General features: G+C 36.2%; 1 protein-coding gene across 10 annotated transcripts in view; it reads left to right on the top strand.

Moving 5' to 3' along the window:
- Positions 1 to 16,239, top strand: part of PRRC2C (proline-rich coiled-coil 2C) — a 64,403-nt gene that overhangs the window by 14,270 nt on the left and 33,894 nt on the right. For all 10 annotated transcript variants that reach the window (XM_008585904.1, XM_008585909.1, XM_008585905.1 and 7 more), the window contains exons 11-16: positions 2,300 to 2,912; positions 3,223 to 3,392; positions 4,266 to 4,515; positions 5,424 to 5,634; positions 7,446 to 9,683; positions 12,437 to 12,645. In XM_008585904.1, coding sequence (XP_008584126.1) covers positions 2,300 to 2,912; positions 3,223 to 3,392; positions 4,266 to 4,515; positions 5,424 to 5,634; positions 7,446 to 9,683; positions 12,437 to 12,645 — 3,691 coding nt within the window. The remainder of the gene's footprint in view (positions 1 to 2,299; positions 2,913 to 3,222; positions 3,393 to 4,265; positions 4,516 to 5,423; positions 5,635 to 7,445; positions 9,684 to 12,436; positions 12,646 to 16,239) is intronic.

Here is a 16,239-nt window from a genome sequence, read left to right as displayed (position 1 = left end):
AATTTTTTGTTATTCTTTTTTATTTCATCCTCAAGACTTTTTACTTGCTCTTTTCTCTAACTAGAAGACGCTCTTTTCCTGAGATCCTTCTTATGTTCAGTTTCTCTGCTTAGACATTACTACTTCAGAGGCCTTCCCCGATCACCCTACTGTGATAGCTGCACATATCACAACATCACCATCATCTCCACCAGTCCCTCTTCTCTTAACCATCGAATGTTCTTTATAGCATTTCTGTATACATAGAAGCTAAAATTAAAACATCTAGAAGAAAATGCAGCAGAAAGTCTTCATGATATTAGGGCTGACAAAGATTTTTTGGATAAGACCCAAAAGAAGACATGAACTAGAAAAGAAATTAGTCAATTGGACTTTTGAAAAACATCTTCAAAAAAATGCAAAGGTTTGTCACAAAAGTATTCCTAATACATCTGACAAAGGACTTGTATATAGGCTGTATTTATTTAAAGAAAAAAAAACAGCCTTCCAACTCAATAATACAAAAGCCCAACAACATGATTTGAACATTCACTTCATAAAAGAATACATACAAATGGCAAATAAGCACATGGAAAGATGTTCAATATCCTTAGTCACCAGGGAAATGCAAATTAACACCACAGTGAAATTTTGCTATACACCTAAAATTAAAAAAGGTGATGATACCATGCGTCAGCAAGTATATAGAGCAGCTGATAGCCTTATGTATTGCTGGTGGGACTGTAAAGCCTTATAACCACTTTGGAGAACAGTTTGGCAGTTCTTACCATGTGACTCAGGAGTTCCACTTCTAGCTGTTTATCCAAGAGAAATGTAAACATACATTTACACAAAGACTTAGGCATGAATGTTCATAACTGTTTTATCCATAGTTTAAAAACTGGAAGCAATCCACGTGTTCATCATAGATGAATCATTGTACCCATAAAGGAATACTATCCAGCAATAAAATGGACCAAACTCCAATGATATGCAAAATAACCTTAAAACCATTACACTGAGCAAAAGAAGCTAGGCACAGAAGAAAATATAACTTTATGTATTCATTTATATGAAATTCTAGAAAAGGCAGATTACTTAAGGGTAGGGTTTGAGGTTCTCGGGGCCACGGTTGGGGCAGAGGAGTGATGGAAACATTCTCTGTCTTGATTGGAGCAGTGGCTACACAAGTGTAACATTTGTCCAAACTCATCAAGCTGTACACTTAAAATATGTGCATCACATTTTATGTAAATTATACTTCTGTGAAGTTACTTTTTAAAAAATACTTATGAGTTTACTATGTAAATTACATACTTTTATAGAATTATCTTAGTTTTTCAGCTTGTCTCTGAGCTGTGATGAGGAAACTCAGCACCATAGAGATTAAGGTTTACATATGAAAGCACTGTTAGAGAATGGTAGTCTGCATTAATTTTTTTTTTTTAATATTCAGTCCAAGTGTTTTCATCACACTGTTATTTTATCTTTTGTATGGGTTCTTGCTGGGTTATATATGGCTTTTAATGTTTCTTCACTCTAATTTCTTTTAAAATCATTATGTTAAAAAATTGTTTTTCTTTTATATTCTTCAAGTGCTTTTTAAATTCTTGTTTTTGCATAGTTGCTGGCAGTGATTTTAAACTTTGTAGTCATTGATTCATTACACATTAATGAAAATTAAATCACTGAAACTTGGATTTCCCTGGTGATCTTTCCACTCTCCACAATGGGTTCTAGATATGCTTTTCTAGATCTTTCAGTCTAAAGATAGAACTCTTTCTATCCGTGCCTATTTTTAGGAATGTCTTCACCTTTGGGTGTCATTAGCAGCACTGTCTCTGTCTTCTTCACTTTGCTTCTTTGGCTCTCTGCTTTTTCTTCATACCTTAATCTTCTCAGGGCTCACATGCTGACATTTTATATATTTATGGCCTTTTTTTCTCCCTTTTCAATATTTCAGCTTTTGCAGCTGCTATAAAGCATTCACACTGAATTTCCTTTGTCTCTAAATTTAGATTTTGAGAGTCAGTGTTGTATTGTACTTTTGATTTTATTCAACAAATAGTGAGCAACAATGTCTGGCTCAATAAATAGGTACATACTTAGTAAACATTGGATGGCTGGCTTAATTATTCTGATCTTAGTTTGATGAATTATCTAGATTTAATATTTTCCCCATGTTATTTGTTTTCATTTTAATGTATATGTTTTCAGCAGGAAAATTTCTGACATTTCTGTGAGATTTGTTCCCCCCACCTCCATGCCCATGTTGACCAGAAATACAGTTCTTACAGTTCAGCTTATCTTAATGTTTCAGCATCCACCTCCAGAGCGACAGTCAGTACCTGGAAGACCTTTTCCCCCCAAGCAGCAAGTACCTGATGAAGATGAAATATGGAAGCAAAGAAGACGACAACAGTCAGAAATTTCTGCAGCAGTGGAACGTGCTCGTAAACGACGTGAAGAAGAAGAGCGAAGAATGGAGGAACAAAGGAAGGCAGCATGTGCAGAGAAACTGAAACGATTGGATGAGAAACTTGGCATCGTGGAAAAACAACCATCTCCAGAGGAAATTAGGGAAAGAGAACGAGAAAAAGAACGTGAGCGTGAGAAAGAACTTGAAAAAGAGCAAGAACAGGAACAGGAAAAGGAGAGGGAAAAAGAAAAGGAGAAGCAGTTGGAAAAGGAGAAAGAGCTGGAGAAAGAGCAGGAAAAACAAAGAGAAATGGAAAAGGAAAGAAAGCAAGAAAAAGAGAGAGAACTAGAACGGCAGAGAGAAAAAGAAAAAGAACTACAAAAGGTGAAAGAACAGGAAAAGGAATGTGAGCTGGAGAAGGAAAAGGAGAAAGCGGAGGAAAAAATTGAACCCAAAGAACCTACTTTAGCACCTGTGGTGGAAAAACAAGAAAGTGAAAACAGCTGTAATAAAGGTAGGCTAGTCTTATTCATTCTTACATAAACTTTACAAAGGGCTTCATGTTAGTTATACTGTGGGCGTTTGTGTATTCTTAATATATGTAATCAAAGTGAAAGTGATTGTATTAAGATAGCATTTGCCATATAAAATATGGACTAGAGCCATGTTTTCTAATTTTATATATGAATAAACATCCCTGAAATGTTGAGTGTTGAGAATGCTTTCTTTCTCGTTAACATATATTATACCTCAGTCTAATCATTTCATTCCTCTATAAAAATCCATAGGTGAATACCATTATCTTTCACCTTTTCTTTCGGCAGAGGAGGAACCAGTTTTCACTAGACAAGACAGCAATCGCAGTGAAAAGGAGACCACACAAGTGCTGCATGAAACGGAACCAGAATCGGGGTCTCAACCTCGGCCTGCTATATTATCTGGCTATTTCAAACAGTTTCAGAAGTCTTTACCACCACGATTTCAGAGGCAGCAGGTAATAAGAAAAACATTTTACCATGTATGTGATTGAAAGGCATATTGTTTAAAAATCTGTATTTGTCCATTCCTGTTGCTTATAACAAAATACATGGAACTCGGTACTTTGTAAGAAAACGAAATTTATTGCCTACAGTTTCAGAAGCTGGAAAGACCGAAGTCCAGGGAAACCATCTGGTGAGGATCTTGGTGGTGGTGACAGTGACCCAGGGTTCTCAAATGACAGGAAATGTTGGAGCAGAGAGAAAGAGACAGCTCCTCATGTGCTCTCCTTTTTAAGCCCTCAGAAACCATGCCCTTGACCACTATTATTAATCCATTCACTACCGCATGGTCGTATAATTAATCACCTCTTCAAGGACCCACTTTTCAATTACCGTAATAGGATATCCCACCCTCAATAATTACAGTAGGAATTAAGTTTCTAATATATGAACTTAGGGGGGCACAATTCAGTCAATCTACAGCATAGTCTGAGAAATTAATTTTACAAGGAACCTAAAATACATAAAACACACAAATTTCCCTTGAAATACTTCTTCCTTTTTAATAAAAGTTTCTTGATGTGGGTTTTATATTGACCATCTATGTCATTTTTCTCCTCTTTCTCATTTATACATACCGTCTTTTATTTCTAGAAAATGGATTGTGCAGTATAATGAATGAATAGTTGCTTAAGTCAGATGTAAGGCTAAATGTTGTAACTTATCCTTTGTTCTTTTATCTTGCTGACTCTCTCTGTAAAATATCTTTTGAGTTCTTAATTTTCTCTCAGAGATTCAAAAAAGATCATTATTTTCTAATAATGATTGATAATATTCATTTATCATGTGGAACTGAAATCTCAGGATGTGGGATCTTACTTTTTCAGGAACAGATGAAACAGCAGCAGTGGCAGCAGCAGCAACAACAAGGTGTACTTCCACAAACTGTTCCTCCACAGCCATCCAGTGGTACTGTCCCTCCTCCACCACACAGACCTCTTTACCAGCCCATGCAACCTCACCCTCAACATTTGGCTTCTATGGGTTTCGATCCAAGGTGGCTCATGATGCAGTCCTACATGGACCCACGAATGATGTCAGGAAGACCTGCTATGGACATTCCACCTATTCATCCTGGTAAATCGAAATTAGCATAGTCTTAATTCTTTTTGAGACTTGTAATCTAGTAAGAACTTAAATAGGGTCTCTAGATTTTTTTTTTTTAAAAAGATGACCGGTAGGGGATCTTAACCCTTTTTGAGACTTGTAATCTAGTAAGAACTTAAATAGGGTCTCTAGATTTTTTTTTTTTAAAAGATGACTGGTAGGGGATCTTAACCCTTGGTGTTGTCAGTACCACACTCTCCCAAGTGAGCAACCGGCCATCCCTATATAGGGATCCAAACCCATGGCCTTGGTGTTGTCAGCACCACACTCTCCCGAGTGAGCCACGGGCTGGCCCAGGCCTCCAGATATTTAATCATAAAATTTTGTAAATTTCTTTCACTGCAGTGTGGTTAAGTATCAGACACTTGTACCAATTGTTTTACAAGCCCAAAATACTAGTTCTTTTTTGTTTTGTAAGTATTATTTAAAATCTTCTAGATGGAAATTATTCACTGTCTTATTACCAGTATCTGTTACTAGTTATATTGTTTTTATTTTTGAAGTGTTTCAGCTTTTGAATTTTGCCCGTATGTTATGTATACCAGCTTTTCAGTTTCCTCCATCACCAGCCTAACACTTGAATTTTTTCATAGATTAACAACAACAAAAAAAAAAAAAATGAATTAGCAGTCTTTTATAGAATCCATCAGAATAAATCCAGATAATCCGTTTTCAAGATCATAGAGAGGAAAATTTAAGGGTAATTAAAAGTTGATCAAGAATCACAACTTGATTGATTGATTGATTGATTGATTTGGCTACTCGACAAAAAATTCCAAATAGTAATTAATAATCTATATTCTACTTCTATCATGATTTTGTTTTTTTCTTTTTTTTGTATTTCTCATTTCATCCTTTTCCGGACTTTTTTATTACAGGAATGATTCCTCCTAAGCCACTGATGAGAAGAGACCAGATGGAAGGATCACCAAACAGTTCTGAGTCATTTGAGCATATAACTCGATCTGCAAGAGATCATGCAGTTTCTCTCTCTGAGCCTCGTGTGATGTGGGGGTCAGATCCCTATCCTCATTCTGAGCCTCAGCAGGCAGCTACTCCCAAGGCAGCAGAAGATCCTGAGGATGTAAGGTAATAAATTATTAAAATTATCCATCTGCTGAATAGAATATGTGGTAAAAAGAGAACCGTATGGTGTCCTTGAAGATCATTTCGATTTAGGACTGAGCCATAAATCTGATTTCCTAATTTTTAGTGTCCTTCATTCATCTTTGGATGTATTTTTTTTTCTGCCATTTCTGTATTTGATTAGGGCATTTTGTAACCTATTTCTGTACATTGAATTAGATACTGGAATTCATTGGTAAATCTTCAGATTGGCAAGTCTTTAACTGTAGATTAGATGTGAAAAAATTTCAATGTATCTACTATTCTTATGTAGTCTGGGTAAAGCATAGATGTAATTTTTCCTCTAGTGAGAAATGGTAGACATTTGTTTATTGGTATCTTTTGGGAAATTTCTAAGACCAAGCAAGATAAGGAGAAATACTGATTTACAGAGTTATTTTGAAGTGGCAGGCAATTGGTGGTAACCTCTAATAATTTATAGTCATATAGTTAGAACTTCTGCCCTTAAAGGAGTATATTTTATGATGATGTTTTACAATTATTTGTAATTAATTTGGACAGATAGACTTACTCCACGTACTCTTTAATTCTAGGTGGAAATTCCTAGTCTTGATGGATTACATATTCACATCAGCATGGTCTAACTTTTTCTTTAAGGAATGACCTTCATTTATATTTAATCGTGGTAAAAAAAATAATAATAATAACATTGGATCTACTCTTTTAACAAAATTTTAAGTGTGCAGTACAATATTGTTAACTGTAAGCACAATGTCATACAGCAGATCTCTAGAACTTTTTTTCATCTTGCATGACTGAAACTTTATATCAGTGGAACAGCAATTCCCCATTTCCCCCTCTCCCAGCTCCTGGCACCCACCATTCTACTCTCTGCTTTGATGAGTTTGCCTTCATTTAGATACCTCACATAAGTGGAGTTATGAGGTATTTGTCCTGACTAGCTTATTTCACTAATGTCCTCAAGGTTTATCCATGCTGTAGTATATGACAGTGTTTTCTTTTTTATCCCTGGATAATATTTCCTTGTGTGTGTATAGCTATTAATGGCCATTTAGGCTGGTTCCACCTCTTTGCTATTATTAATAATGATGCACCTTTTATAGCGAGATAAAGATGCTCTTTATGATTAAGTTCCATTGTTTTATANAAAAAAATAATAATAATAACATTGGATCTACTCTTTTAACAAAATTTTAAGTGTGCAGTACAATATTGTTAACTGTAAGCACAATGTCATACAGCAGATCTCTAGAACTTTTTTTCATCTTGCATGACTGAAACTTTATATCAGTGGAACAGCAATTCCCCATTTCCCCCTCTCCCAGCTCCTGGCACCCACCATTCTACTCTCTGCTTTGATGAGTTTGCCTTCATTTAGATACCTCACATAAGTGGAGTTATGAGGTATTTGTCCTGACTAGCTTATTTCACTAATGTCCTCAAGGTTTATCCATGCTGTAGTATATGACAGTGTTTTCTTTTTTATCCCTGGATAATATTTCCTTGTGTGTGTATAGCTATTAATGGCCATTTAGGCTGGTTCCACCTCTTTGCTATTATTAATAATGCTGCACCTTTTATAGAGAGATAAAGATGTGTGTATAGCTATTAATGGCCATTTAGGCTGGTTCCACCTCTTTGCTATTATTAATAATGATGCACCTTTTATAGCTGCTCTTTATGATTAAGTTCCATTGTTTTATATTTTTAAATTAGAGGGATTATTTTGCTGTGCACTTATATGTGGGAAAGATTGCTTTATTGGTTATACCTTTGAATTATCATCATCATAGGCCTGAACCTGCTTTGGACCGGGAACAGATTACTGCTGCTTATCCTGTAGAACATAGTCAATTGGAGGCTCATCCAAAAGCAGACTTTGTCAGAGAATCAAGTGAGACAGAAGTACAAAAGTTTTTAAGCAGATCTGTGGAAGACATTAGACCTCACCATACTGACAGTAAAAATCAGTCTGCTTCTTTTGAAGTACCTGATCAAAAGACCCTATCCACTCCTCAAGAAGAACGGGTTTCAGCTGTAGAAAGTCAACCTGCCCGGAAAAGAAGTGTTTCCCATGGATCTAACCATACTCAAAAATCAGAGGAGCAAAGAAATGAGCCATCTGTAAGCATTCCTAAAGTAATCAGCAGAGGCATTGATTCAAAAGAACCAACCGAAAGGTCAGAGGAGAAACCAAAAAAGGATGGCTTTATACGATCTTCAGAAGGACCAAAACCTGAAAAAGTGTATAAACCTAAATCAGAAACTCGTTGGGGCCCGAGACCAAGCTCCAACAGAAGGGAAGAAGGTAATGATAGACCTGTGAGAAGATCAGGTCCCATTAAAAAACCTGTACTTAGAGATATGAAAGAGGAGCGGGAGCAAAGGAAGGAGAAAGAAGGAGAAAAGGTTGAAAAGGTCACTGAAAAAGTTGTAAAGCCTGAAAAGACAGAAAAGAAGGATCTTCTTTCTCCACCTCCAGCACCAATTCAGCCACAGGCAGTCTCATCACCGATTCAGCCAGAACCAGAGAAATTTCCTTCAACAGAAACTTCAACTCTGGCTCAAAAGGCATCTCTAGATACTGAGAAACCTTTGGAACCTATGAGTAGTATTCAGGTAGAGCCTGCCGTTAAAACTGTAAACCAACAAACTGTTGCAGCACCAACAGTCAAAGAAGAAAAACAACCTGAGAAAGTCATCAACAAAGACCTTGTTATAGAGAGGCCTCGACCAGATTCAAGACCAGCAGTTAAAAAAGAATCAACTTTACCCCCTAGGACTTACTGGAAAGAAGCTAGAGATAGAGATTGGTTTCCAGATCAAGGATACAGAGGTCGAGGCCGAGGTGAATATTACTCCAGAGGTCGAAGTTATAGAGGCTCTTACGGAGGGCGTGGCAGGGGTGGTAGAGGGCACACTCGAGATTATCCTCAGTATAGAGACAATAAGCCAAGAACAGAGCATGTGCCCTCAGGGCCTCTCAGACAGCGAGAAGAAAGTGAAACACGAAGTGAGAGCTCCGATTTTGAAGTCGTCCCCAAAAGAAGACGACAGCGGGGTTCAGAGACTGACACAGACAGTGAAATTCATGAAAGTGCAAGTGACAAGGATAGTTTAAGCAAAGGCAAACTTCCCAAAAGAGAGGACCGGTCTGAAAACAAAAAACCTACAAAGCCGCAGTCTTTCAAGCCAGACAATCATGTCCGAATAGATAATAGACCACTAGACAAGCCTTATGTAAGAGATGATGATAAATCTAAGCCTGGCTTCCTTCCTAAAGGAGAGCCTACAAGGCGAGGCAGAGGGGGAACTTTCAGACGTGGTGGAAGGGATCCTGGAGGCCGTCCATCACGCCCTTCCACCTTACGAAGACCTGCTTATCGGGACAATCAGTGGAACCCAAGGCAGTCAGAAACTCCTAAACCAGAGGATGGAGAGCCACCAAGAAGACATGAGCAATTTATTCCTATACCAGCAGATAAACGACCTCCAAAATTCGAGCGAAAATTTGACCCAGCTAGAGAGAGACCCCGAAGACAACGTCCTACCCGACCACCAAGGCAGGATAAGCCTCCCCGATTTAGACGGCTGAGAGAAAGAGAAGCTGCTTCAAAAACAAATGAAGTGGCAATTCCCACAAATGGCATAGTTAATAATGTGGTTCAAGAACCAGTTAATACTGCTGGGGATATTTCTGGGAATAAGACACCAGACTTATCTAATCAGAACTCTTCAGATCAGGCAAATGAAGAATGGGAAACAGCTTCTGAAAGCAGTGATTTCAATGAGAGGCGAGAGAGGGATGAAAAAAAAAATACTGATTTGAATTCACAAGCAGTTGTAAAAGCTGGAGAGAATGCTTTACCTCCAAAGAGGGAAATAGCAAAAAGAAGTTTTTCTAGTCAGAGACCTGGAATAGATCGCCAGAATCGACGTGGGAACAACTGTCCACCCAAATCTGGAAGGAATTTCTCAGGTCCTCGGAATGAAAGGAGAACTGGCCCACCATCAAAAAGTGGTAAGAGAGGGTGAGTACTTTGTTTTAGATATACTTTTGCACCTTTTTTTTTTTTCCCCCCTTTTTGTCTTTTTTTGTGACCGGCAACGGGATCGCAACCCTCAGTGTCGCGCCCGTACCGGACCGGGACCGGCAACGGGATCGCAACCCTCGGTGTTGCGCTCGCACCTCGCTCAGCCAGTGAGCGGGAACCGGTCTGTATGTGAGATCCAGACTTTTTACTCACTTCAGTTGGAGATCTGCTATGGTGTCATGTTCCTGAGGATAGTTTGGAGGATGGATGTTTACCAGGCCAGCCTGATCTTATTGACAGTTGCTGGCATTTATACCATCACAGGTGAGCTTGCTGTAACCACACAAGTGTTTACACTGACACAGCACTCTACTTAATGGAGTCTTAGTAGACATTGAAGCAGTGGTCTCCAGCTTTTGTATTTTCCTTAAGTCTGTAGATCACATTGTTGAGGCCTGAGGGGACCAGACAGTGAAAATAACAAAGGCAGGGGTACCTAAGTGATATCCTACCACTAGAAATCAGATTGGGCTGGCAAGGTCTCTCCCAGGCATCTGAAAGGATGTTTTAGTCCGTTTCTGTTGCTTATAACAAATACCTGGAACTGGGTAATTTATAAAGAAGATAAAATTTATTGTTTGCAGTTCAGAGGCTCGGAAGTCCAAAGTTCAGGGAATATATCTGGTGAGGGTCTTCTTTAGTGGTGCCTTTACAGAAATTCAGGGGTGTCACATGGCAGAAAATGGCACAGCAGAGAGAGAAAATGAGCCCCTCATGCCCTCTCCTTTTAAAGCTCTCAGAACCACACCCATGACCACCATTAAACCATCAACTTAATCACCTCTTCAAGGCCCTGCCTTTCAATTATCATAATAAGATTTTCTACCCTCTTAACACTTTCACAGTGGGGACCAAGTCTCCAACACATTAAACTTTGGGGAGACACAATTCAATCCATAATATTTATTATTTACTTATTTATTTCTTTATTCATTAGCTCCCACTTATGAGTGAGGACATGCAGTATTTTTCCCTCTGTGCCTGGCTTATTCACTTAACGTATTTTCTCCAAGCTCATCTTCAAGTTGCAAATCTGCAGTAAATGATCCAACCAGAAAGTGGCTCAGAAAACATAATCTCTGTCCAACCACCAAGGCCACAAATAACATAAATGCCATGACAATAGATTTTTTTTTTCAATTTTTCTAAATTATATTAAACTTGGCCTCTTAAATATTAAAGTGTTGGTTACAGTAAATTAGAATTGATTTCTCTAGTATCAGGAAACACTAAAATAGCAGCAAAGATTCTCAATGCCTAGGTTCAAATCTAGGCTCTGCTACTTTCTAGTTGCCTCCCCTTTGCTTCTTCGCCAGTAAAATGGGGAGAAAATAATAGTACTTATTAGAATACATGAAGATTACTGAGAGGATTTTTGTGATACACTTAACAAAACCTGGTATAGAGTAAGCAACCATTTTTATGGTGTGCCCTGGTTTTAGACCAGAATCCCAGGTTTGCAGCCTGAGCTGATAAGAATTTATTTAGACAGTATTGTATTAATCTGAGTTCCTTAGTTATACATATTTACCATTTCAGGTTACTGTACTGATAAGGGAAAATATTTTTGCTTTCCAGATAATTTAGGAAAGGTTCCAAGGAAATGATGCATCCAGGTATGTTTCCTCAGTACCTGCTTAACTCAATCTTTGAACATCCCTTTAAAAGTCCAAGAGAATCAGGATAAGTGAACAGAATAGTCATTGACTAATAACTGAACTATTAGAATTCCAAGTCATAATGCTTAGGAGAAATCGTGATCTGATTTTTGTGCTGTATAGATCTCAACTACTTAGGAAGATTTTTGTGCCATGTGGATACAACTTTGAACCTGCAGAAATAGCAGTGACAGATTATAATTAAAACAAATGTTTCACAGAAGTCTCATTTAGAAGAAATGAATTCATTCTTCAAATGTTTGAGGTTCTGGTCAGGCCCTTGGTGAGTTTTCATATTTAGTAATGCTACAGGCTACGATGCTGGCCAGTTAGTCAGTTGGTTAGAACATGGTATTACAACACCAAAGTCAAGGGTTCCAATCTCTATACCAGCCAGCCACCAAGGAAAAAAAGAAAGAAAGAAAATGATTAGTAAACCCATTTTTCATGACTAGTTTTTGCCTGGAAATTTGAAAAAATAAATAAACCTGAGAATTATTCTGTTAGGAAACAAAAACTATAAGAATACATTTGCTCTGTGAAGTGAATCGTTTCCATATTAAAGTTGGTTTCCTTAATATGTTAATCAGTGTGTAAATCTGAACTTTTTAGAAAACATATATGTAGTATGAATGTAGAATGCTTTTTTAAAATTTTATTTTCATATGCTGTCCAGTTTAGGTGAGGATTCGGTTGTGATTACTTTGGACTTGTTTGGGTCCCAGAAATTTTCTACTATAAACAATGTCAATTAGCTCATTTATAATATGATAGACACAGAACCTTCTGGGGGTAATTAGAATTTTAGGATTTAATTGCTGGGAAGAACTCAAGGGAGGGAGCTAGTCTACACTATGAGGAAGCTCAGTTTTAGTGAGGTTGTAGTCAACAAAAATCACTAAAGCTTGTTAAGGGTCTTTTATCCCGATGCTATTTTATCTGAGATTGAACTTCAAAACTACCAGCAAGACTTTCTTTTTTTTTTTGGTTCAGGTATGTAGAGGTGGTAATATCTCAAATTACTTTTTGTAGGCCACTTGATGACCAGTCTGCAGGCACAACTGGTGTTGACCCTGTCAATGGCAGCTCTGCACACCACCAGGAAGGAGTACTTAATGGTACAGGACAAAAGAACTCCAAAGATTCTACTGGGAAAAAAAGAGAAGACCCTAAACCAGGTCCTAAAAAACCCAAAGAAAAAGTAGATGCTCTTTCACAGTTTGATCTCAACAATTACGCAAGTATGTCTTAGGTTCCTTTAATTTAATTTATTTATTTGTTGCATTTAAGTAGATGCCATAAATAAAGTAATTATCAAATAGAGAATCACACATTCAAAGTAGAGATAGAGGCTGTTTACGAAACTCTTAATTGCTTTAACCTAAATGAAAATAACACTAGCTTTTAACATTTTGAATGCTTAATATAATTTTTTTCAGAATAATTCAATTATCAAATAGAGAATCACACATTCAAAGTAGAGATAGAGGCTGTTTACGAAACTCTTAACTGCTTTAACCTAAATGAAAATAACACTAGCTTTTAACAGTTTGAATGCTTAATATAATTTTTTCAGAATAATTTAACAGGTTTCATTGTTCTTTATTTAGAAAGGAGAAAACTGAGTGATCACTCTACCTTACCAAACAAGTGTGAGAAAGCACAGAAAACTAAGTGTATGTCTGTACTGTGAGGCTATGTCTTTAAAGACAAATAAAAGGAAAGATGTATTATAACTCATTGAGTTATGGCCTTGGTAAAAGTCCATATTGGTATCTAAGATGTGGTAAATAGGTAATAACAGGATGGGAGGCAATGTTGATGCGGATAAATACAGTGTTCATATGTGTGGGGGATTGGTTCCAGGATTCCCTGCAGGCACCAAAGTTTGCAGATGCTCAAGTTCCTTTTATAAAATGGCATAGTATATGTATAGAATCTATACACATTCTTTGGTATACTTTAAATCATCTCTAGATTACTTATTATACCTAATACCATTGCCTACACATCACTTCATTTGCATGGATTCCACACTGTACTCTGCATGTGACAAATTCAAGTTTTGCTTTTTGGAACTATGTGGAATTTTTTTTCTGAGGTTGGTTGAACCCATGGATTTGAAATCCATGGATGCAGAGGGCCAAAAGTACTTTAGGAAAGCTATGAAGTGTCAAATGTGAAGAATAATGCAAGCAGTTACAAAATATTGGATGAGGAAATTAACAAGGAATATCTATGAATAGATATTTACACATGTCAAAGTGTGCTATCTGCTATTTATTCAAATGAGACTGAAGCTGGATAAACTGAATAAAATTGAGAGATTTACTAAGTTAAGACCAAATAGTAGTAATGGTGAAGTTAGCTTAGGTACTGTTATTCCAGTATTAGAGGTATAAATGAGGTTTTTCTTGCATCTATTTAATGGTTATTTATACATGTTAAACCTTGATTTGGGCCCAGCTCCTGGACATTATTTGTAGACCAGTGGTTCTCAAAAGTGTGGTCCCCAGATCATCAGCATCACCTGGAAATTTGTGAGAAAAACAAAATCTTGGGCACTACCCCAGACCTACTAAATCAGAAACTCTGGAAGGTGGGGTATAGCAATCTGTGTTTTAACAAGTTTTCCAGGTGATTTTGATGCTTGGTAAAGTTTGCAAACTACTGTTCTAGAATTTGTATGGAAAAGAAATAAACTGATCTTAATTGCATGTTTAAGAATGTTTAATTAGATTTATTAGAGTTGTGGTTCTCAAAAGGAGTGATTTTGCACTCTAGGAGACATTCAGCAATCTGTGGAGACATTTTTGGTTGTTATAGGTGGGGATGGGGTGCTAATGACATCTAGTAGGTAGAGACCAGGGATACTGCTAAAAATCCTATAATGCACAGGACAGCCAGCCCAAAACCTTAATAGTGCTAAAGTTGAAAAATCCTAGGAAGCTTGAATGCTAACTTTATGGTGGCCCACAAGAGAAAGGAGACAAGCATCCATCTAAATATCACATTTGGAAAAATGACAAATGAAGATTATAAAAAATTCACAAAACATGGCAAATTTATCTTCCCAAATATATGTTTACCAGTTTTCCTTCCTCCAAAGAAATTTTGAGATAGAAATTTTTCAAAGTATTATATTATTGGATTAAGGCATATATAAAAAGGTAAGAACTCTATATATTTCTGAATTGATGATAGAAATTGATCTGTTCATTTTAACTCATTAAACTTATATTTAAGAGTTAGTCATCTTTAGGTTGTTTTCCTGATAACATTGGTTTAAGTAAAATCTCATAACCTAAAATGTTACAGAGTGTATCAGACAAGAACATAGGGTATTGAAAACAACAGAAAGTATAGTTCAAATTTCCATAAATGCTGTATGTAGTGAACTAATCCTTCAAAAGATTCTAAACTCCTTGGCAAGAAAGTTAAAATACAAGGGATGATATAGCTATGAAGATAGACTTTATACATATGCACATTTTAGTGTAAATGAAAAACTAAGATGATTTTAGAATAGTGATGAAGTCTCTTCACCAGTGTGAAATAATATGTGCATGACATTCTTTGTAATGTTTGACTAAGACCTTTCACTGAAATGAGCATATTCTACATTTTTACAGTTAATTATATCTTAAATGATTTAAAACACAAACTCTGATTAGAGAAATCAGAATCAGAGTTATTTTTTTCTTTTGAAATCACAGTTTTATTAGAAAAATAGAATAACTGATCAGTTTTTAGAGAGTGAAAGCCATTCTTGATATCATTTTTCATTTCCCCTCTCAGTCTTTATATAAATGTAAATTTTTAGCTATTTATTAAGAAGTGTTTATACGAATAACTGATCAGTTTTTAGAGAGTGAAAGCCATTCTTGATATCATTTTTCATTTCCCCTCAGTCTTTATATAAATGTAAATTTTTAGCTATTTATTAAGAAGTGTTTATAGATAGAGTCCCTGTAAACCCTTTCTTGTCAAATATTCTTGCCATTCCTCACAAGTTATCACACTCCTGAACTGTATACTTATTATTCCCAAACAAAATATTGATTTTTATTATATGTATTCCTCAATTAAAACATATATTGTTTGAAAAATTAAAATAGTTTATTTGAATTGCCTCACCCATTTCTTGATTTATATTTATTGTGCAGATATTATACCTGTAACCAAAAATCACATCACCTAAACTAATTTAATTCTTTGAAACATTATTTAATAGATATAGACTTTTTATGCTCACTGAGATATAAAATAATTTTAAATAGTCAAAATAATTGTTGGACAATAAATTGAAAATATATCTTGAGTTATTTATCATCTCGGTGATTCTGATGTTTGTGCATCTACATCACTTTACAGTCACTATACTTTTACATGTATTTCATTTGTTTTTAACAATCACACATTGTAGACAGAGGTCTACATAAAATAGAGGCATAAAGAGTCATAAGACCATCCAGGCTGGTCACCTCACTTTTAACAAATCAGCTTCTCAGAGCTTATTTCTTTCCCTGAGAAAGGGAAATAATAGTAATACCCACCTCTTGGAATGTTTTAAAGCACTATGCACATCTGAGGCTGGGAGATAGAGGTTAAGTCAAAATTTTGATTTGTTTTTCGGCATTACCTCTATTGCAGAAGAAAAAAAATGTATGTGATTCAAAACATAGTTTTAGGACTTTTAGTTTTAACCTTGTTTACAAAATCTTTTCATAAATTGATGAAGGCTTTTCAGATCTTACTAATGAATGGCCATCATATAGGGTAGGAAATGTGCTATACTATAAGTTACAAGAACTAGATCTTTGGCTCTTTTTTTT

Source organism: Galeopterus variegatus, unplaced genomic scaffold (genome assembly GCF_000696425.1).
Source record: "Galeopterus variegatus unplaced genomic scaffold, G_variegatus-3.0.2 Scaffold3753, whole genome shotgun sequence".
In the NCBI taxonomy this organism is placed as follows: Eukaryota; Metazoa; Chordata; class Mammalia; order Dermoptera; family Cynocephalidae; genus Galeopterus; species Galeopterus variegatus.
The sequence above is the reverse complement of the archived record's forward strand: the minus strand, read 5'-3'. Positions and strand labels throughout refer to the sequence as shown.